Genomic DNA, 22,938 nt, shown 5'->3' with positions numbered 1-22,938 from the left:
GGCCGTGTCTCAGGGGTAGCGATGTTTTCACCAGAAGGCCAGGCCCTCCTCATTCTTAATTCATTCCCTTTCCTGCCCCTGAAGCCCTAGCTCTGGGGTGCTGAGGCTGGAGCCAGGCAACACATGGAAGTGTCCAGGCCAGGATCAGGAACAGGAGGAAGGAGACACACACTGAGCTGAATGCTCCAGGGAAAGTTTATTATCACGTCACTGTGCAGAGATTGCTGAGAAGAACAGAGCAGAGGTGCGACAGAGAGAGAAGGGGGCACAGCAGAGCGGGAGTGACACAGCATAACACAGCGATGCTTTGCCAAAGGGGCTTTGCAGCCAGGGACACAGGACCTGGTCCCCCAGGGCAGCCAGAGGGACCGAATCCCCAGGTGCAGGCAAGCTGCCTCCCCTAGGGTTTGCGCTTACAAATGAAAGAGTGTCTGTGTTCACAGGGATAATCATGCCATTTCTGAAAACCTAGAAAGAAAAACAGAAATGACCCATAGGGTGGGGCAGGGTGGGCCATTTCTGCTCGTACAGTGACCCCAACCCTGCCCCATTCCATGCCCCTTGGAGAAGATCCCAGCTCCTGTGCACAGATTGGGGCAGCCCCATCCTGCTGTAAAACTGATCAATGAAATTGTTTTTAATTGTTCACTTTATTCATATAACTTCATAAGCAAAGTTTATGAATTAAACAACATTCATTCATACCCCAATAACTGGCTAATTGGTTACCCCAATAACTGGCTAATTGAATTTCACTTTCAAGCCAATTGCTTCTTAAATCACTGAAATTTGCACTGCTTCAACATTGTAGCTTCTGCTCACTGTTTGTCATTCCTTTAACTTGCCCCAAACTCCATTTTAAAATGCTCACTCCATTTTTGCAAAACCCTGCTGTAATCTGATTAGTGTAATTTAGATGTGGGAATGAGGTATGTACGGATGATGGAATCAACCTCCAGCCCCAGCCTGTCCTGATGAAAGAAAGTGTAAACACCCAACGGCTGAAGATGCAGACAACAGCCCTGACAAAGGAAGAGGAGTCCACCCTCAAAAGAAAAGAACAAAGGTACAATTGAAGAAACATCAAAGCCAGGTCCTAGGCTGCAAGTCATGTCTGCAGTTGACAGGGGATCAGTCACACCGGACCCAGAGGCAGAGTGACACAGCAAGACCGATAGACTCTGGATTCAAACTAAAGCCTACAAAAAGGATGGGGGAGATGGAAGACTTTGGAGGGTAACATTCTGCTGCCAACATGGAAGGGCATCGGTGCATGCCCAATAGAGTCCCAGCCCTCCCTTGTGCCCCGCTTTCCTGGCCAGTTAGCCGCCACGAGCCCAAGCTACATTCAGGACTGGTAGCTATTCAGCAGCTGCAGAACATTTGGGGGGGTGTGTGTGTAAGTAAGTATTAGCTATTAGCTAGTGGTTATAGATCAAATTGTGTTATAATAAACGTGACATCTTGTCTTGTCCCCTGAAACAATCCTGTGTGGTTTTGTCTGCATAACACTGCAAAGAGATGCCGAGGCTCAGCGTGAAAGGGGAGACGCCTGGTCCATGTGCTACTGCTCCTCGTGGGTGCGGGTTTCTGCTGCTGTTTGACTCTAGCCCCGTCCAGTGACTGCGGCCCTGGCTGTGCCCATCTGCTGGCATCAGGCCTGACAGACAGTGAGCCTGTAACTCAAGACCGTATCATGATGCGCCCGTACCAGGGGCTCCGTTAAGGTTACATAGGCAGCCTTAGTACTTTCCTTGGCTTTGGGACTTCCATGTTCCTTATATGGGTGCAATTTAGGAATAGTTTATAAATGTAACAAAGAATTAATGTTTTAGTAAAACGTTAATCAATTATTACAGAGCCCAATGGTCAATTGGCTGCTTGTTACTATAGCATGTGACTGTCTACCACACCCGGCTTATGGCAAGCCCAGGCCTGTCCCAGTGATAAATGGAATTGGTCTGAGCCCCGACCCTGCCCCTCACTCCCCACACCCACTGGCACTGCAGGCCCCGTGCGGACACAGCACTCAGTGATCAGGGCCAGGCAGGGGATTCATTGTGTATTTCGCTCCTCTCCTGTTCAGAACCTGTCTGCAAAGCGACCCCTCGTTATCCACTAACACTGGCCAGTCCAGAGGTTCTCAAACTTGGGATCTGGACCCCTTATGGGGTGCAAGGTGGTTACATGGGGGCAGGGAGCTGTCAGCTCTGTGGGGCTGACAGCCCCGAACCCCATTACATTAAATGACCCCTCTCCTTGTGAACGTATAACGGGGGTCACACTGAGAGGCTTGCTGTGCAGAAGGGGTCACCAATACAAAAAGGTTGAAAACCACTGGGCTAGTCACTGCCGCCGTCTGGGCTATTTGGAACTTCTTCCCCTCCCCACTGGCGCCGTGAGCCCTCGGTCACGTATGCTACTGCCACGGGGTCTGCTCCCTGGCTGCAGCTTCTGCGAACGATCCCCTCCCGGTGCCAGTTTCCTTGGGAACCTTCATTCGTGCTCAGTCTGTGGACATTCCGAGATGGTGCAGCACTTTCACAAGCAGCCGGCATGTGTGCAAATGCTTGTGAGTAACACGACCCCGCAAGGGGGCCAAATGCAGCTCGGTGCCCACATCATTGTGTGGATCAGTGTTTGCAGAGCAGGGGTGCAACAGTGACTCAGAGCCATCCCCCTTTAACAGCTCAGCAGAGTCCCCCTCTGGGGCCAGGGTGTGTGTGTGTACACACACGTCTCTCTTGCCTGTCACTGGAGCAGAGATGTGAACTGACGCAGGGGATCTGGTAAGTAGGAGTTTTACCAGGTCAGACAAGGGGTTCTCTCCTGACTGCCCTCCCAGCATGGGGCAGGGAAGAGAGAGGAGCAGGGATCAGCACCCCAGAGCGCGCTGCGGACAACTCGGATCAGTATCTCAGGACCTGTGTGGTCACAGAACTGCCAGGGTTCCCCTTGTAAGTGCATGTGGGTCTGATCCACCGACTTACCTGGACTTTCTAACACTACACAGGCCTCGTTTAGGTTCTGATTATCAGGTTGCCCGTTATCCCAAGCACTGAAGCTGACCAGGGATTTATCGGCCCATCTCCAGCTTTGATTCTGCAGAGACAAAGGAGAGCAGAGCCCCTGTAAAACCCAAGATTACACAGCTAGAGACATGTCCCGGAGCCGAGGGGCCAGGGGAAGGGCACGGGCAGAGGCTGCCCAGTGACACTGGAGACATTGATCATTGCTGTGAAATGTCAGCGCTGACAACCAGGGCTACACTTACTGGCAGCTGAAGTTACACCAGGACCAGCCCAAGCCCTCGGAAGCATGAAAATAGCAAGTGAAGGGAGAGTCTCCAGCACCCCCTGCCCCTGCCATCCCCACTTCGCCGAGAGGAGCGCACCCCGACCTGCCCTCAGCTTCCACGTCCATCTCCAACCCAGCCCGACAGGCAACCACGGCAGCGTCATCCCACGCGCTGTCCCGCAGACCCACGCTGCTGACCCGTTCTCTCCCGTGTGCACCGACCAACACGACGACGCTCCCAAAGCCCATCCACAGGAGAGTTACTCTGCTCCCCGCTGCAGAGATCCCGGCGTTAGTTCTGGGGGGCGGGGGCGCTGGATGAAGCTGGGGTTCGCACTGTCGGGGATCAGGGCCTGCAGCAGAATTAGTCACCTGGCAACCCAACCCGCGCAGCCAGCCGGCTGCAGGCCACCGGACTGACTGCACCACCTGCCTGGGCAGGAAGGGCAGCTGGCCGGCTCTTAGCCCAGCAGCTCTCTGGCTGCTCAGTGTGTTCATGCCACGGCCGCGATCCTCCCTGTGCCTGCTGCTCCTCTTCGTGCTCCTGTCCTGCTCCAGCCCTGCTCCATGTCCTGCTCCTGCTTGTTTCCCAGCCTTGCTCCTGCTCAGTCCTGGCTGCCTCAGCTTGCTCCTGGTCCTGGCTTCCTTACCCTGACCTTTCCCTGTTATTAATTCCCCAGGCTTTTGTATGGGGCCATGTCCCTCGGTAGGCAGCTCCTCAGTGGGTGGGCGCAGGGGGAGCTGCACAGGGGCAGAGGCCGTGCTGACATTGCCCCAGGCTCTGTTAACGCCCCGAGGGGTGGGCCAGGAGGTCTCTGTCTCTGGCATTTGATCACAGTGAGAAGTGAGGAGGCCAAGAGCAGCCGGGCGTGTTTAGCAAGTGGCAGCCTGTCGGCTGCAGGGAGCCTCGTGCAGGGGTCTGCTCCGACGCTGCCCCTGAAGCACCAGCCTCTCCCGTGCCCTGGTCCAGACAGGAGCGGCTGCAGCAGGGAGCGTCTGTGCGGCCCAGCAGTGCTGCCCGCAGAGCTCCCCCGTCTCCCATCGGTACCACCGGTGCATTGCTCTCCGGCTTCCCGCCGGGCAGCAGGGCCAGCCGCACCCACCACGTGCCACCGCCCAGAGCTCTCCGAAACGGCCCGTCCAGCCTCCGCAGCTGGCTGTGTGGATTACATAGAAGATTTGTGCTCATGCAAGTCCCACGTCACACACATGACCATACACAGCATCCCTGCCGGCGTCCTGCCCGAGTCCATGGGGGAGCAGCAGCAGCTGGGCAGGGCCCCAGGGAGAGACACTAATTGATCCTGTCCTGGAAACCAGCCTCTTTGCTGGGCTAGAGACTGGACTGGAGCACCTCCCGCCCCGCTCCCCTCCCCCCGGCACTGGCCTGCAGAGCCCTGACTCGCAACTGGCCTGGCCCAGGGGCCAAACAAGAACCGCGGTTGCCCACTTTGAACTGTAAGCGATTAAGCCTCTGTAGCTAGGGGGTATCTGCCACCTTCCCGTTCCTGCCAGCCCCAGGACCTGCCTTGTCCTGGGCCTGTGTTGGGTGGGTATCGGGCCCCACCGGGGATCCCGCTACAGGCCTGGAGCTGAAGCGCCTCTGGCCAGGGGACCCCCCCATCACTAAGCCCACCCTGAGGACGAATACACCCAGAGTGACAGCACTCCCAGGGCTCGGCTGCCCTGGCATTGTTCGCCCTGCCCGTGTGGCTGCCCCTTTCCACGAGCCCTCGTCTAGACGTCTCGTCCGTGTGGGGCTGGGGCTGACTCTCGTGCCAGGCGTGTACGGTCTGAGCACAACGGGCCGGTGTGGGGGTCCCTGGGCGCTCGTGTAACGAATGTGAATATTAATACCAGCAGTTTATACTCTGCCCTGGGCGCTGGGGATCTATCCGGTGACTGAAAACCCAGACGGTTACAGCCCCTTTTCACCCCGTTCCAATGGAAATCCTGCTCTGGCGGCACCCCCGCCCCAAACAACCACCTCACTGAGCAGAGAAACAGAACCCGGGGCACGGGGGGGCTGCCAGGGGCCCAGCGGGCACCAGGCACTCACCTCCTCAAGATCCAACAGTCCGATCCAGACGGGACTGTTCCTTCTGTGGTACCGCTTGACATAAAGAGCCAACACATTATTTTCTCCAGTACTGTGAATGGAGACGAGATGGGCCCCGTTCCCATGGTGCCGGCACTCAACCTGGGCCAAGAAGAAACAAAACCAGTTACCCCCCAGCCCCACTGCAGGGAGCAGCAGGAGCGAGTCCAGCCCTGTTCTGGGGCCCTGCCTCCCCCGGGCAGCAAGGGCTGTGAGGGGACAGGACCCCCTGTTAGCGCCTCTCCCCACCCCCAGCACCAATAGGAGAAGCCTCCCTCCTCCTGTGAATGTGGATGACAGGAACCACAGTTTCCCCAGCCCCTCCAGAGCACGAGCACAGGGAATTCCCAGCCCCATGGTCACATCCACATGCACCCAGGGCCCCCCCAGCATTACACGGGGCCACAGCCCACCCATGAGGTCCGGGCAGTGACTCCCTGGCCACTTGCCAGCCAGCAATGGGGATGGAACCGGAGACCTTCAGCACAGCCCTGTCCCCAGAGCCAAGGGAGCTGCTTTGGTAACACCGAGTAAGGAGCAGCCCCTCTGGAGCCGGGACCCCACTTGGCCCAGGCCATCCCTGGCAGACACAGCACAGGACAGGCGCGTTGGGTCCAGAGGAGATCACGCCCCACCGGGAGCTAAGTTTACATTGCATTCTGCTCCCCAGCCTGGCCAGGGCAGGTTGATCCCTCACAGCCTGTTCCCGAGGCTCTGGCTGGGGCAGTGTGAAATGTGCCAGCCCTGGGCTCCCACGCCTCCCACCAGAGCTGATTCCCCAGCCCAGCCCCGCTCACTGACTCTGATACTGAGCCTAACCCTCCCCATCCCCACAGCCTCCGGCTCCAGCCCAGCGCCCCTGAGCCCCGCTGCTTCCACCCCCCGTCGCCGCCTCTCACCTCAGCCTCTATCCAGGTTTTCTCTTGGAAGAAGTATCCATAGCAGTTGCCTTGGAAGAGCAGCCAGCCCTCGGGACAGGTCACATCTCGTGCCCCTGCAGAGAGAGGGGATTGAGCGGGGCCGTGGTGGGGACAGGACAGCGCGGTTAGAGGCTATCTCAGAGGCACAGCCGTGGCTTTCCCATTAGCACGAAAAACACCAGGAGCCCATTTGGGGCTGTGTCTGGCGGGCAGGACCCTCCTGGCTCTGGGGCTGCAGGAAGAAGCTGGGTTTGCCCAGACCCCACACTGGCAGAACGGGGGCCCAGGAACCCAGCCCTGAGCAGGGATCCCAGCAGGGCAGGACCTCTGGGTCAGAATGGGGGGTGGGCTCCTTTCCCATGGCTTCCTGGAGAAAGGAAGGAGCCCCCATATTATGGGGTGACTGATAGCTCTTCCCTGCCCTTGCCCCTGCCCCAGGGAGCCCCTTGGACTCCCAGCCCAAGGGAAGGGGGGAAATATGTAGCTGCCAGCCACAGTGGCCCGCATTCTGGTGCAGCCCTTGGGCAGAGGGAATTCCTGCCACCCTGAGCTTCTCCCCCTCTCCCTTTGGGCCACGCAGGACAGTGGGGGCAGGGAAGCTGGAATGGAGGGGGAGGGGCAGGAAGATGAAGGGAACAGCCAGGAGCAAGGGGTGAAGCTGAGGGAGTAAGGGGTTGGCACAGACTGGGATCAGAGAGGAAATTGGGAGCAGGGGCCCAGTACTGGATGGAAGGAGCTGGGGGATTGTAGGAGGAGGAAAGGAGAGAGAGGTGCCTACGGAGATGCAATTGGGGCATAAAAAGGAGAAATAGCAGGGATCTGTGGTGCTGGGGCAGAGGGGAAGGGAACACTTGTGGAGGCATTTCTCTTCACAGTTGGGGGGAAAGACAAGAACAGAAAATGTGGAAATGGCTTAATGTCTTTTGTTTCAGTTTTCACCAAAAAGTTTAGTAGCAATCAGACATCTAGCTTAGAATGATAGAAACATAGAAGATTAGGGTTGGAAGAGACCTCAGGAGGTCATCTAGTCCATCCCCCTGCTCAAAGCAGGACCAATCCCCAACTAAATCATCCCAGCCAGGGCTTTGTCAAGCTGGGACTTAAAAACCTCTAAGGATGGAGATTGCACCACCTCCCTAGGTAACGCATTCCAGTGCTTCACCTCCCTCCTAGTGAAATAGTTTTTCCTAATATCCAACCTAGACCTCCCTCACTGCAACTTGAGACCATTACTCCTTGTTCTGTCTTCTGCCACCACTGAGAACAGCCGAGCTCCATCCCCTTTGGAACCCCCCTTCAGGTAGTTGAAGGCTGCTATCAAATCCCCCCTCACTCTTCTCTTCTGCAGACTAAATAACCCCAGTTCCTTCAGTCTCCCCTCGTAAGTCATGTGCCCCAGCCCCTTGATCATTTTTGTTGCCCTCCGCTGGACTCTCTCCAATTTGTCCACGTCCTTTCTGTAGTGGGGGGCCCAAAACTGGACACAGAACTCCAGATGTGGCCTCACCAGTGCCGAATAGAGGGGAATAATCACGTCCCTCCATCTGCTGGCAACGCTCCTACTAATGCAGCCCAATATGCCATTAGCCTTCTTGGCAACAAGGGCACACTGCTGACTCATATCCAGCTTCTTGTCCACTGTAATCCCCACGTCCTTTTCTGCAGAACTGCTGCTTAGCCAGTCGGTCCCCTGTAGCAGTACATGGGATTCTTCAGTTCTAAGCCCTGGTCTACACTAGGAGTTGAGGTCGAATTTAGCAGCGTTAAATCGGTTTAACCCTGCACCCATCCACACGACAAAGCCCTTTTTTTCGACTTACAGGGCTCTTAAAATCGATTTCCTTACTCCACTCCTGACAAGGGGATTAACGCTGAAATCGGCCTTGCTGGGTCGAATTTGGGGTACTGTGGACACAATTAGATGGTATTGGCCTCCGCAAGCTATCCCAGAGTGCTCCATTGTGACCTCTCCGGACAGCACTCTCAACTCAGATGCACTGGCCAGGTAGACAGGAAAAGGCCCGCGAACTTTTGAATTTCAATTTCCTGTTTGGCCAGCGTGGCAAGCTGCAGGTGACCATGCAGAGCTCATCAGCAGAGGTGACCATGATGGGGAGTCCCAGAATCGCAAAAGAGCTCCAGCATGGACCGAACGGGAGGTACGGGATCTGATCACTGTATGGGGAGAGGAATCCGTGCTATCAGAACTCCGTTCCAGTTTTTAAAATGCCAAAACATTTGTCAAAATCTCCCAGGGCATGAAGGACAGAGGCCATAACAGGGACACGAAGCAGTGCCGCGTGAAACTTAAGGAGCTGAGGCAAGCCTACCAGAAAACCAGAGAGGCAAATGGCTGCTCTGGGTCAGAGCCCAAAACATGCCACTTCTATGATGAACTGCATGCCATTTTAGGGGGTTCAGCCACCACTACCCCAACCATGTTGTTTGACTCCTTCAATGGAGATGGAGGCAACATGGAAGCAGGTTTTGGGGACGAGGAAGATAGCTCACAGCAAGCAAGCGGATGTGACGAAGTGGGACTGTACTTAATGTTTCCTCTGAATAGTGTGGGGGTGCCTCAGTTTCCCCTAGGCAGTTCTTAAGTATCTAGGTGGTGGGATAAGGGTCTATGATCATTGCAGAGCCCCAGAGTGCAGGTGTGTGCAGGGATCTGGACACAGAGAATGGCCGACACCCTGTTTCCTGGCAACTGATGGCCTGGCCCTTTCCCCCTGCAAGGTGAGAGCTAAAGGGTTGGAGAACAAAGGAATCCGGTGACCTCCTGGCCCAGGAAAGGGGAAAGCCTAGAGGAGGAGGGGCTGGAGAGAGTTTCAGTTTGGGGCTGGCTGGAGACATGGAGTGAAGGGCAGACGTGGTTGTCTGGCTCACTGCCCCCCAAAATGGACCCAGCTGAGGGGTCCTGTTCTCTGCACCTACAAGCTCTGTGTTAGACCATGTTCCTGTTGTCTAATAAAACCTCTGTTTTACTAGCTGGCTGAGAGTCATGTCTGACTGCGGAGTTGAGGGACAGGACCCTCTGGCTTCCCCAGGACCCCGCCTGAGCGGACTTGCTGGGGGAAGCGCACGGAGGGGCAGAGGATGCTGAAGGCTCCAAGGTCAGACCCAGGAAGGTGGAAGCTGGGTGAGCTGTGTGTCCTGCAGACAGGCTGCTCACAGGAAGGCGACTGCCCCAGAGTCCTGACTGGCTTCATGGGGAGCAGTTTCAGAGCATCGCCCAGGGACTCCGTGACAGCGGAGAAGCTGGTTTTCCCGACTGCCAGGAACTGTTTCTCACCCTGGACCTGAAGCCAGTATCCCCCGAACCCACCCAAGGCTGCCTCCTGGACCCGCCAGGTGGAGAAGAGACCTCTGGTGAGTGTACCTTTTAAAATACTATACATGGTTTAAAAGCAAGCGTGTTTAATGATTAATTTTCCCTGGCATTCACAGCCAGTACAGCTCCTGGAAAAGTCTGTTAACGTGTCTGGGGATGGAGCAGAAATCCCCCACGGACATCTCCATAAAGCTCTCCTGAATGTACTCCCAAAGCCTTTGCAAAAGGTTTCTGGGGAGGGCAGCCTTATTCCATCCACCATGGTAGGACACTTTACCACGCCAGGCCAGTAGCACGTAGTCGGGAATCATTGCAGAACAAAGCATTGCAGTGTATGTTTGCTGGCGTTCAAACAACATCCTTGCGGTTTATGTACTCACTGCCCTGGTGGTCTGGTCCCAAGATAGGGATATGGGTTCCGTCTATGGCCCACCACAGTTAGGGAATCCCATTGCAGCAAAGCCATCCAGTATGACCTGCACATTTCCCAGGGTCACTACCCTTGATATTGGCCGATCTTTGATTGCGTTGGCTACTTCCATCACAGCAGCCCCCACAGTAGACTTGCCCACTCCAAATTGATTCCCGACTGACCGGTAGCTGTCTGGCGTTGCAAGCTTCCACAGGGCTATTGCCACTCGCTTCTCAACTGTGAGGGCTGCTCTCATCTTGGTATTCTTGTGCCTCAGGGCAGGGGAAAGCAAGTCACAAAGTTCCATGAAAGTGCCCTTACGCATGCGAAAGTTTCGCAGCCACTGGGAATCGTCCCAGACCTGCAACACTATGTGGTCCCACCTCTCTGTGCTTGTTTCCCGGGCCCAGAATCGGCGTTCCACAGCATGGACCTGCCCCATTAGCACCATGATGCCCACATTGCCAGGGCCCATGCTTTGAGAGAAGTCTGTGTCCATGTCCTCATCACTCTCGTCACCGCACTGACGTCACCTACTCACCCGGTTTCGCTTTGCCAGGTTCTGGTGCTGCATATACTGCTGGATAATGCGTGTGGTGTTTAATGTGCTCCTAATTGCCAAAGTGAGCTGAGAGGGCTCCATGCTTGCTGTGGTATGGCGTCTGCACAGAAAAAAGGCGCGGAACGATTGTCTGCTGTTGCTCTGACGGAGGGAGGGGCGACTGACGACATGGCTTACAGGGTTGGCTTACAGGGAATTAAAATCAACAAAGGGGGTGGCTTTACATCCAGGAGAAACAAAAACAACTGTCACAGAATGGCCCCCTCAAGGACTGAACTCAAAACCCTGGGTTTAGCAGGCCAATGCTCATCCCAATGCTCAATCCACTGAACTATCCCTCCCCCAGGTATTTCAGGCAGGACTGAATCTCCATTAAACTTTTCAAGATGCCCCTGACAGACCTCACTGAAACGATTGTCGGCCATTGATTTCATGGAGGGAGGTAGGAGCAAACGAATACAAAACAAATCTGGTCTATTTCTTGTTTTGATCCACTCCATCCATCTTTTGCATCTTTGGCTGGCAGCAGATGGTGCAATAGGACTGCTAGCCATCCTCATCTCCTGGCTGATCGGCAGAAGATGGTGCAAAAGGACTGCCGGCAGGACTAAAGAGAATGACCTGGTTGAGTCACTCCTATTTCAGTCAATGCGCCCATGTCTGCCCAGGCGCTCCTGATCAACCTTACCGAGGCAGCCAGGAGCACGTCGGACACAATGACGATGGTTTTCAGGCCTATTGCACCGTCTCCTGCCACAAGGCAATGGGTTGCTGCTGCTGGGTAGCAATGCAGTACCACGTCTGCCAGCACCCAGGAGACGTACGGTGATGGTGAGCTGAGCGGGCTCCACGCTTGCAGTGGTATGGCGTCTGCACAGGTAAACCAGGAAAAAAGGTGCAAAATGATTGTCTGCCGTTGCTTTCACGGACGGAGGGAGGGAGGGAAGGAGGGCCTGACGATATGTACCCAGAACCACCCGCGACAGTGTTTTTGCCCCATCAGGCATTGGGATCTCAACCCAGAATTCCAATGGGCGGCAGAGACTGTGGGAACTGTGGGATAGCCACCCACAGTGCAACGCTCCGGAAGTCGACGCTAGCCTCGGTACTGTGGAAGCGCTCCGCCGAGTTAATGCACTTAGAGCATTTTGTGTGGGGACACACACAATCGACTATATAAAAACAATTTCTAAAAAACTGACTTCTATAAATTCAACCTAATTTCGTAATGTAGACATACCCTAAGTGCAGGACTCTGCACTTGTCCTTGTTGAACCTCAGAAGATTTCTTTTGGCCCAATCCTCCAATTTGTCTAGGTCACTCTGGACCCTATCGCTACCCTCCAGCGTATCTACCTCTCCCCTCAGCTTAGCGTCATATGTGAACTTGCTGAGGGTGCAATCCACACCATCATCCAGATCATTAATAAAGATGTTGAAAAAACGTAGTGAACACTGGTGAAAATGAGGTAGGATCTGAGGCTAAAAGGGGAAAGAACAAAATTACTTAGACAAGTTACATGTCTTCAAGTTGCATGGGCCTAATGAAATACTTCCTAGAATACTCAAGGAGCTGACTGAGGAGATATCTGAGCCATTAGCGATTATCTTTGAAAACTCATGGAGGACGAGAGAGATTCCAGAGGACTGAAAGAGGGCAAATCTAGTGTCCATCTATAAAAAGGGAAATAAGGACAACCTGGGGAATTACAGACCAGTCAATTTATCTTCAATGCCCCAACAGATAATGGAGCAAATAATCAAGCAATCAATTTGCAAACGCCTAGATGATAATAAGGTGATAAGTATTCGTCAACATGGATGTGTCAAGAACAAATCCTGTCAGACCAACCCGAGAGCTTTCTTTGACACGGTAACAAGCCTTGTGGATGGGAGCAAGTGGTAGACGTGCTATATCTTGACTTTAGTAAAGCTTTTGATACCATCTCGCATAAACAAACTAGGGAAATACTATCTAAATGGAGCTACTCTAAGGTGGGTGCATAGCTGGCTGGAAAGCCATTCTCAGAGAGTAGTTATCAGTGGTTCACAGTCATGCTGGAAGAGCACAATGAGTGGGGTCCCACAGGGATCAGTTCTGGGTCCAGTTCTGTTCCATATCTTCATTGGTGGTTTAGATAATGGCATACAGAGTACACTTATAAAGTTTGTGGACAGTACCAAGCTGGGAGGAGTTGCAAGTGCTTTGGAGGATAAAATTAAAATTCAAAATGATCTGGACAAACTGGTGAAATGGTCTGAAGAAAACAGGATGAAATTCAATAAGGACAAATGCAAAATACTCCACTTAGGAAGGAACAATCAGTTGCACACATACAAAGTGGGAAATGACTGCCCAGGAAGGAGTACTGCGGGAAGGGATCTGGGGGTCATAGTGGACCACAAGCTAAATCTGAGTCAACAGTATAATACTGTTGCAGAAAAAGGGAACATCCTTCTGGGCTGTATTAGCAGGAGTGTCGTAAGCAAGACACGAGAAGTAATTCTCCCGCTCTGCTCCGTGCTGATTAGGTCTTAGCTGGAGCATTGTGCCCAGTTCTGGGGGCCACATTTCAGGAAAGATGTGGACAAATTGGAGAAAGTCTAGAGAAGAGTAACATATATGATTAACGGTTTAGAAAACATGATCTATGAGGGAAAATTGAAAAAATTGGATTTGTTTAGTCTGGAGAAGAGAAGACTAAGAGGAGACATGAGAACAGTTTTTAAGTACATAAAAGGTTACTACAAGGAGGGGAGAGACAAATTGTTCTTCTTAACCTCTGAGGACAGGACAAGAAGCAATGGAAACTTCCTAACTGTCAGGGTGGCTAAGCACTAGAATAAATTGTCCAGGGAGGTTGTGGAATCTCCATCACTGGAGATTTTTAAGAGCAGGTTAAACAAACACCTGTCAGAGATTGTCTAGTTATTATTAAGTCCTGCCTGGTGTGCAGGGGACTGGACTAGATGATCTCTCGAGGTCCCCTCCAGTTCTACATTTCTATGATTCTCAGGGTCAGGGTCACAGAGGGAAGGGGTAGAGTTGTATCCCAGCAAGAGTAGGGAATGGGACAGTCTAGAGGAGAAGGACGTGATGGACAGATGATGTGCTGAGAATGAGACAGCCCAGCTGGGATCAGAGGCCGGATGAGGGAGAAGCAGGGGCGGGAGCAGAGCCATGACCAGCCCTTGGAAAGGGACCCCGTGGGGACACATCCAGCCAGTGGCAGGGGACCACGGGAGGGCAGGGTGGGAGCCTGTAGCTGACAGGGGCTAAGCACCCGTTGCCCAGGGACTGGCCCCACCCAACCCTCATGGGAAGAGCCGACCCTGGGGGGCATTTCATCCACCTTCTTTCACCCACTCCCTGGGGAGGGGGCTGCAGGGCTGGGCTCCCCCTGGGGCAGTGACCCCCAGCAGCAGGAGACAGGCAGTGGCTCTGGGAGAGACGAGGGAAATTAATTAAATTCCCAAAGGGCCGGGCAGGGACTCACCTGCCAGCGAGGGGCTAAAGATCAGGCAGCCGAGGAGGCAGAGGCTGAAGTAGGTGACTGGCCCCATCTTCTCGCTTCCCCTGGGGGGAAAACACACCAGGGAGATGGGGCCATGAGAGCCTGAGACACCCTGGGAGTGACCCCATCCCACCATGGGGCATTTCCCAGGGGGAAGCGCTCCAGAGCTGGGCTGTTTGCTAAGGGGACTGGCTGGGCCGGAAGGGTCCTGAGGGATCCCAGCCCTCAGCCCCAGGGATCCAGGCTCACAGCCCCCCATGGGGCAGGGGAGCTGTGTGGGGCCCGTCTCCCTAGGCTGGTTCCCATGGGCCCATCAGCCTGCGGCTCTCCCTGCCCCTCCTCTCCAGCCACGCAGGGCAAGACAAGGCAGGGCAGGGCAGAGGCGTGGGGAGCGGAGCCCCAGGGAGAGGATGCTCAGCACCAACCCAGGGGGACAGGGTGCGGGGGCTGCGCTGTGGGGGAAGGGGTGGGGCAGAGACGGCCCCAGGGACTCACCCAGGGCAAGTCCGGCCATGAGGCCCCATCACGGGGCTTGGCTGCCACCCAGCGAGGAGGAAGGAGGGACGGGAGGGGCAGGGACTCACCTGTCTGTCTGTCTGGGTGGCTGGTCTGGAGCGATGAGGATCGGAGCTCAGCCTGTACAGGGTGCTCTCTCCCAGGGGTATTTATAGACATACTGGGGGTGTGGTGTGGGGGAGAGACGGGGGGGGGCAGGATGCTGAAAATGCAAATCAGCCCAGCTGGCAAATACAAGGATCCCAACCCAGAGCAAACAGAGACGCTGTGACCCGCCCTTCAGCTGAACTGGGACCATCAGGAAGCCTTTGTTAGGGTGAGATCAAAGGCAGAGGCTTTGGGTAACGGGCCCATCCTTAGCCTCTGCACAAACCTGATTCCTTCCTCCCCCCACATCGCTGCCGTCTCCCTCGGCCAGGCTGCAGCCAGTTCTTTCCCATCCCGGGGGTTCAGGTAGGATCATCCCGGAGCTCTGTAGCCCAGTCTCCTGTCTCCGGCCATGGCCAGGACCAGCTGCCTCATGGGAGATAACCTGCTTTGGTGAAGACACTGCCTGACCCCCAATGCTCAGCACGCAGCTCATGCCCTGAAGCAGGAGGGTTTATAGGTCAGCCTGAGCTCTGGGATAGTTTTATCCTCACTGTTAGAACTCTGCATGTTCTTGTTATCCAGGTAAATATCGAGACATTTTCTAAACCCTGCTAAGCTATTGACCTCAATAATATACTGTGGCAGTGAGTTCCACAGTCTAATTACATGCTGTGTGAGAAAAGTATTTCCTTTCTGGTGCTTTTCAGTACTGGCCTGTCCCCGTGTGCTTGTGTTAGGAGACAGGCTGAACAGACATTCCCAATCTCCCTTCTCTAGAGCAGTTGTTATTCTGTATATTTTGCATGTCTCCTGTCATGCGTCACCTCTGTCAGGTAATCTGTCAATCTCTCTCCATGTGGACGTTGCTCCACCCTCGGGGCTGACCCAGACTGCGCACAGCGTCCAGACGAGGCCACGCCATTGATCTACAGAGCAGCACTGTAATGTTTCCGTAGTATTTTCCATCCCATCCCTCGTGCATCCCAGCAGCCTTTGCTTTTTTGGCCACAGCTGCACATTGAGTCTCTTCTCCTGACTAACCGCGATAACTCTGTGCTGTCTGCACATTTTCCCGCCTTGCTGCGCACCCCCCTTTCCAGATCATTAAGAAATGTAGGAAACAACACAGGACCTAGTCGGGAACCCTGTGGCCCTGCTGTTAATCTCCTGTCATGGTGAACATTGCCCAGTTAACCCTGTTCTGGGTTTCCCATCCCTTAGCCAGTGTCTGATCCTGACAATACTTTGCCCTCACCCCAAGGTCACCCACCTTCGTTAGGGCTGGGCGAGGAGCCTGGGTGAGGAGCCAGGGAGTCTGTCTGTGCCGTCAATGAGTTCTATAGTAAGTGACGAACGCTTTGGATGTATCTTCGCCAGGCTGCAATCTCTGTTCTGAGTGTGAGCGCTGGTTGTCGTCTCTCTTCTGTGTCTTCCCCCGTGTGTTGGACTGGAATGCCAAAGGGGGTGGCAGAAAGCTAACCAAAGGATGCCACCAACTTTGTGTCCAACCACTGGCGTGTAACCGCTGTCGACAAAAGGCAGAGGGACCAGCTTAGCAGGGCAAAGGCTGCCTAGCACCACGGTCACCTCCTGGGACTGACAGCAGGTCTGGCTGGTCACAACCTAGGTGAGGCATCTGCGGGGGCATGCAGGGTCAATTGCGCCCGAGATTTGTGCTCGGCCTGCCGGGGGGAGAGAGAGGGGCTCCATTCTCCCGCCACACCTGCCCTCTGTCTCCCTCGACCTCTGTCCCCAGCAGCGGGGCCTGAGGGGGAAGCAGAGACCGTGGTCTGCCATTGGCACCTCTCCAGCCGGGCTCTCTCAGGCGTCAGCTTCAGCCCTGCGAGAAGTGGCTGTGTCCCACTCCCCGCCTGGGCCTGCCTGCCAAGGAGAGCAGCCAATCGTGCTGGCAGGAGGCACGAAAGGAGAAAGACAGAGCCCCTGCCCGACAGGGGTGGGGTGAGGAGAATGCGGTGGGCCCTGAGCTGGGCACAGGCTGGGGTGGGGGTTAGTGCCAGGAGCAGGTTCCTTGGACTCTGCTCGGCCGGTGCTGGCCCCAGCCATGCCCAGAGGCAAGTGCTCCCCACTTTGTCCCCAGCTCCCTCAGGAGCCAGCGGGATTGGCTGCCCTGACCCAGGGAGGTGGGACTGGAAGTATAATCAGTCATCACAAACCATAACAAACACAGATCAGTTTGTTTTCATGATAATCATGGACATTATTACAGGCGGGGTTATGCCTTTTCAGCCCTGCAGGGCTCTGCAGTGATTTGGAAACTGAGGTTTAACCTCCAGAAAGACCCAAATGCTCCCTGGCCAGGTCTAGATAATCAAACAAGTTTGGGGTTTGGAGTCCAAGTCACGTTGGAGCCAAGAGGAGCTAAGAAAAGCATTGGAACAATTTGCAAATTGGGATCCTGCTGATTTTGAAAGTTGAGGGCTCTTCCTTATCGATTCTAGCACGTCTTCTGGATGTTTGCATGGCAATAAATACTTGGAGATTAAAGGATATTTAAAGGAGGCTTCCTCGGAATGTTTGCAAAGTGGCTAATGTTTCCCTTTCACCCTTCCAGCTGCCCTCAGGTCCCATTACACCAGGTACTTTGAAACGGGTCCATTTCTGACATTGATTTATGTAAGAGGAAGTTTTAAAGGGCAGAACCAGTAAACCACTTAAGGAACTGATATTATCTGAACCCCTGACACAATTATCTTTCCGGGACACTTATGGAGCTAAGAATCTGCAGAAGATTTTCATTGTCAACTTCTAAACTGGCCAGGACTACTTCGCAAAGGAAATTCTGGGGTGAAATTGCCTCTCCCCCCGCAAGCTCCTCCTACCCAGCCCTGTACAGACACTGTCAGTAGCGGAGGCACGGAGCCAGAGAGCTCGCTAAACATTGTTCAGGAAGGTCGGGGTGGACCTGGGAACAGGACCCTGATCTCCGACATGGCAGACCCATGTTTCAGCCACCAGACCACGGGGCCCTTCATCCAGCTGTGCCAGGCTCTGTGCTTTCCCAAACCAGCTGTAAAATGGGGATAATGATGTGACACTATACCCCATATTCATCATACTGGTATCATTATGATCTGATTATTACAAAGTTATGATGCATCTTGTACAAAATGTGCCCTGTGAGGTGTTTATGGAAAAGTGATGATTTGCTATATATGATTATCCTATTTGCATACATGTATCATTTTTGTATCTGAAGTTATGAATATTGACTATGTGTCTGTATTTCAAATGAGCTTACTCTGCATAACAGCCACAATGAGCCTTTCAGGTTCAACAATGAAGAAGCTAGACCAGAGATGGGCAAACTATGGCCCAAGGGCCACATCCGGCCTGTGGAACCATCCTGCCCGGCCCCTGAGCTCCCAGCCGGGGAGGCTAGCCCCCGCCTCTCCCCTGCAGCCATGCCACCGTGCAGGGAGCACTCTGGCGCTCCTGCCGGGCAGCATGGCTTGTGCCTGCCCACCTCCCAGGCTTTCCAATAAGCCTGTCCTGCTGCTCTGAGCGGCCTGGTAAGGGGGCAGGGAATCCTGGGGGGCAGTCAGGGGACAGGGAGCGGTTGGATGAGGTGGAGTTTTGGGGGGGCGGTCAGGGGATGGGGAATGGGGGGTTGGATGTGGGGGTCCTGGGGGGCCTGTCAGGGGGCAGGGGTGTGGATAGGGGTCGGGGCAGTCAGGGGACAGGGAGCAGGGGGGGAGTTGGATTGGAGGCGGGGTCCCGGGGGGCAGTCAGGGTGGGGGGGTCCCAGGAGGGGGCAGTCAGGGGACAAAGAGCAGGGGGGGTTGGATGGGTTGAGGGCTCTGAGGGGGGCAGTCAGGGTGTGGGAAGTGGGAGGGAGCAGGGACCAGGCTGTTTTGGGAGGCACAGCCTTCCTGACCTGGCCTTTTGTACCATTTCACAACCCCCACGTGGCCCTGGGGCCAACAAGTTTGCCCACCCCTGAGCTAGACAGTGCTGATGGACCATCAACAATGGACCATGGAAAAACGTAGCCTTCCTGGGAATGCTTCAGACAGCCTGTGGATAACGGCTGCTATGACTCAGCAAGACATGCCAGGGCATGTAACCAGACCACATGACACTGAACTCCATTTTGGTACCTGTATTTTTCCATAAACTGGGCTGGGAACCTGGCTTGCTGAAACAAAGGGTTCCTGCCATATGGAGACAGTATATAAGGTGGGGAGTGACATCATGATTTGTTTTCATTCCCCCATGACTCAACACCTGAAAGAAGCTCTGGAAGACAAAGGACTTGAAATGGAGGAGGGGAACCCAAGCTGCAAGGCTGATGCAGCTTGTGCCTTAAGAATACGCAAGCTTGCTTGTATCATCAGTCAGGGTGAACTATTGCTAATTCAAACCCCATCTATCTAGTATATTAGGAGTAGCTTGCGTTTTTGTTTATTTGCTAGGTAATCTGCTTTGATCTGTTTGTATCACTTATAATCACTTAAAATCTAATCTATCTACTTGTTTTATGTTTTATCTTAACCAATGTGTTTTGAGTGAAGTGTATGGGAAAATCTCAGCTTGGTTAACATAGACTTGCTGCATATCTTCCCCACATCGAGGGGGGAGCAAACTATATTAATAAGCTTCCACCGAATCGATCCCTGTGCAGTGCAAGACGGTATAATTCTGGGTCTATACTCCAGTAGGGGTGCAGGGCTGGGGAGCTGGGAAATTGGCTGGTGTCTCCTGTTTGTCCATAAGTGGCTCAGGTAAAGCACTCAGGTAACTCAGTTGGGGGTGTGGCGCCACCTGCTGTCTGTTGGGTGATAACAGTCCCTGGAGAGGCTGGCTGTGTATCATCAGCGGAGCAGCATAAGAAAGGCTAGCCCAGCTGCATTGTTAGGGGGCACAGTGGTTCCAACAGCTCCCAGACTGCATCCCAAGGATGACAACCTGTCACAAATGATGCTTAGCTACCTTACTAAGGTCAAGAGACTCATAGCATATGAGGCCAGATAATCACCTAATCATCTAGTCTGAACTCTTGTATATCACACACCAGGTGACTTAATGTAGCTACCCCCAGACTGAACCCAACAACTTGTGTTTGGCTAAAACATCTTCCATAAAGCAGCCAGTCAGAGGTGACGCATGGGGTCACATTCCCCCCAGATTTTTGCCAGGGTTTGCTGTCCCCTCTTGGTCACATGGTGTGGCTGGGCTGACAAGCTGGGAGTTGTGACTATGGGGAGAGGCAGCAGGAAACAGCTGGGAGCTGCAGAGAGGGGCCACTGAGGGTAAGAGGGGGGTGTGCCTGTGGGGCCCATGACTTTTCTTCACCCTCTCCAATTTTTCAACATCCTTTTAAACATACGGAACACAGGACTAGTTGCAATATCAGCCTCACCAGTGCCATATAGAGAGTAAAACACTCTCCTTGCTTCTACCCACTACTCCCCTGTTTATACACCTAAGGGTTGCCTTAGCCCCTTTTGCCACAGCAGCACCCTGGGAGCTTGAGTTGAGTTGCTTGTCTGCTATGGCCCCTAAATCCCTTTAGAGTCTCTGCTTTCCAGGACACAGGCCCCCATGCTTTAGGTGTGGCTGGCAGTTCTTGTACCTAGATATATGAATTTGTATTTGACCCATTTTGTTTGAATGGGCCCAGCTTACCAAACAATCCAGATCATTTTGTATGACTACCATGTCCTCATCAATATTCACCACACGGACAATCTCCGTGTCATTCACAAGTTTTATCAGCAGTGATTTCATGTTTCACTCCCAGATCATTGGTGAAAATGCTGAACAGCATTGTGCCTAGTACCGATCCCTGCAGACTCTTATAGAAACACCCCATTCAGAAACTGCAGAACTGGAATTAATTTGTAAACTGGACACCATCAAATTAGGCCTGAATAAAGATTGGGAGTGGATGAGTCATTACAAAAAGTAATTTCCCCATAATAATTCCCCCCCTACTGTTACTCACACCTTCTTGTCAACTGTTTGAAATGGGTCACCCTCATTACCACTACAAAAGTGATTTTTCCTCCATTGGTATTCTACTGTTAATTGAATTGTCTCGTTAGCACTGACCCCCCCACTTGGTAACGCAACTCCCATCTTTTCATGTACTGTGTACATATACCTGCTACTGTGTTTTCCACTCCATGCATCTGATGAAGTCGGTTTTAGCCCACGAAAGCTTATGCCCAAATAAATTTGTTAGTCTCTAAGGTGCCAAAAGGATGCCTCGTTGTTTTTGCTGATACAGACTAACATGGCTACCACTCTGGAACCCCATTCAGTGATGGTTCTGCATTGACAACTGCTTTCTGAGATCTGACAGTTAGCCAGTTCTAATCCACTTAACAGGAACTCTATTGATACTGTATAGTGCTAATTTTTAAATCAGAATTTCATATGGTATTAAGTCAAAGGCCTCACAAAGGTCTTAGTATATTATATGCAGGGTTGCTGTAGCCGTGTCAAGTCTCTCTAAGTATATTATATCTAGAAACAGTTACTTGGATCTACCAAACCTGTATTTGAAATCAGTTTTATTGACAGGACCTATTTCTTATATGTAACATCCTGCTTTCTCAGAGTGGTGCTGTGTCCCCCTGTAGTGGTATGTAGTGGTCTTGTGGTCATCCCTCCCATTCTGGGTCGGAGGAGGGCCACACTGTCTCACTATGCTGTTGGGGTCACTGCCTAGTCTCAGGAGAATTATCAACCCTGGTACTAGTGTCCCAACTGCCCTAACGTGCCAAACCCCAAACAGTCTTTAGGCTCTGGCCCTCAGGCAGGGGCAGAGCAGTGGATGGTTTAGTCACTTAGGCAGGGCAGGGCACCAAACAGCCTAGGGCTCCAGTCCTAAGGCAGGGCAGACCAGTGAATGAGCTACTGTCCTAGCTTCGGCAGATGGTAGGCTAACCCCAGCCTCCTGGGCTACAGTGGGGAGACTGCCACCTAGGGTGGGGTAGCAGGGGGTAGGGGGATCTCTACCCACCCAACTCCACCAGATCCCAGCCCAGGGCCCTAACAATGGCAGAGTGTCCCGCCACTGGGTCAGCGGGGAATCCAGCCACAACACACTCACCTGGGTTCAGGCAGCAATGCAGCCAGCCTGGAGCCGGCTGTCCCTGGGCCCTCCCCTCGGGGTGTAGCTGGATCAGTGGGTGGCCTCTGTCTCCCCAGGGTAGGTGGGCAGTGGCAGTCCCAGAAGCTCCCCTGCAGATGTAGGTTCCTCCAGGAGCAGGGTGTCTCTTGGCTTGGCAGCGAAGTCAGCAGCCTGGAGTGAGCAGGATGTTACTGTCTTGGCCCCAACTGAGCTGTAGGCTCCACCTTTTATACTTCCTGTCCTGCCTTTCCACTTCTGGTGGGAGGAGCAAGGCAGATCTGGCTCTGCCCACCTGGACACAGAGATTGATGAGCTGGCTACTGCCTGAGATAAAAGACACATTTCCATTAGCCAAGAACATCACTCTCTAGCTCCAGAGGTAGTCCCAGGTAGGATACTAGTTCTGTAAAATATCCAGAAAGCAAAGTGAAATGAATCTCACATCACAGTTAATTCTGAATGTAAGAGAGAAATTTCCAACTTGCAACGCCGACCCACACGGGGCATCAGCAGCAGGGTCAAACCTGGGACTTCTGGAACTAAAGGCATAAGCTGCTCCTTCATTAACTAAAAGACACATCTCTGTTAGCCAAGGCTGTAGCAGGCTCATCAATCTCTAGCTGGCCTAGCCACCACTACAGGGGGACACCGCACTATTCCAAGCAAGCAGGGGGTTACATATAAAACCATGTTGACTGGTGTTGATTATATTCCCATCCTATAATTCTTTATCAGTTGAATCCCGTATCAGCTTTTCCATAATTTCACCTGGGACTCCTGTCAGATTAATTGGCCTGTAGTTACCCAGGTCATCTTGCTTGCCCTTTTCAAATATTGGCACAACATTAGCATCCAGTCTTCTGGAACTTCCATGGTATTCCAAGATGTAGTAAACATTAACATCAACAAGCCAGAGATCTCCTCGGCCAACTGTTTTAGAACAAATTATCTGGCCTTGCTGATTTTAAAATGTTTATTCCGAGAGACCTGTGATGGGCTGTATCAGCCCCGCACTGGTACAGCAGGGGTTAACCCTTCTCTTTTAGCTGAGGAGGCCACACACACCCCAGGTCTGCTGGGCGTGCTCCAGCTGGA

General features: G+C 53.4%; 1 protein-coding gene across 1 annotated transcript; it reads right to left on the bottom strand.

The window, feature by feature from the left end:
* Positions 1–393: 393 nt before the first annotated feature.
* On the bottom strand, positions 394–20,492 carry LOC144929086 (C-type lectin BpLec-like). The gene is made up of 7 exons (XM_073332423.2): positions 20,391–20,492; positions 16,225–16,367; positions 14,121–14,200; positions 6,295–6,389; positions 5,357–5,497; positions 2,991–3,102; positions 394–468 (listed from the first exon to the last, which is right to left on the bottom strand). The coding sequence occupies exons 1-7, from the start codon at positions 20,490–20,492 to the stop codon at positions 401–403; spliced, it is 741 nt and encodes a 246-aa protein (XP_073188524.2). The 3' UTR covers positions 394–400.
* Positions 20,493–22,938: the final 2,446 nt, after the last annotated feature.

The sequence above is a fragment of the Lepidochelys kempii genome, chromosome 1 (genome assembly GCF_965140285.1).
Source record: "Lepidochelys kempii isolate rLepKem1 chromosome 1, rLepKem1.hap1, whole genome shotgun sequence".
Classification (NCBI taxonomy): domain Eukaryota; kingdom Metazoa; phylum Chordata; order Testudines; family Cheloniidae; genus Lepidochelys; species Lepidochelys kempii.
This window is presented reverse-complemented; position numbering and strand designations above follow the sequence as displayed.

Excerpts from the sequence above, each read along its gene's own strand:
- LOC144929086 (XM_073332423.2), bottom strand. The coding sequence starts at position 20,492 with ATGAAATCACTGCTGATAAAACTTGTGAATGACACGGAGATTGTCCGT. Across the intron at positions 6,390-14,120 it reads CTTTAGCCCCTCGCTGGCAG|GGGCACGAGATGTGACCTGT; the intron begins GTGAGTCCCTGC and ends CTCTCTCTGCAG. Across the intron at positions 5,498-6,294 it reads AAACCTGGATAGAGGCTGAG|GTTGAGTGCCGGCACCATGG; the intron begins GTGAGAGGCGGC and ends TTCTTGGCCCAG.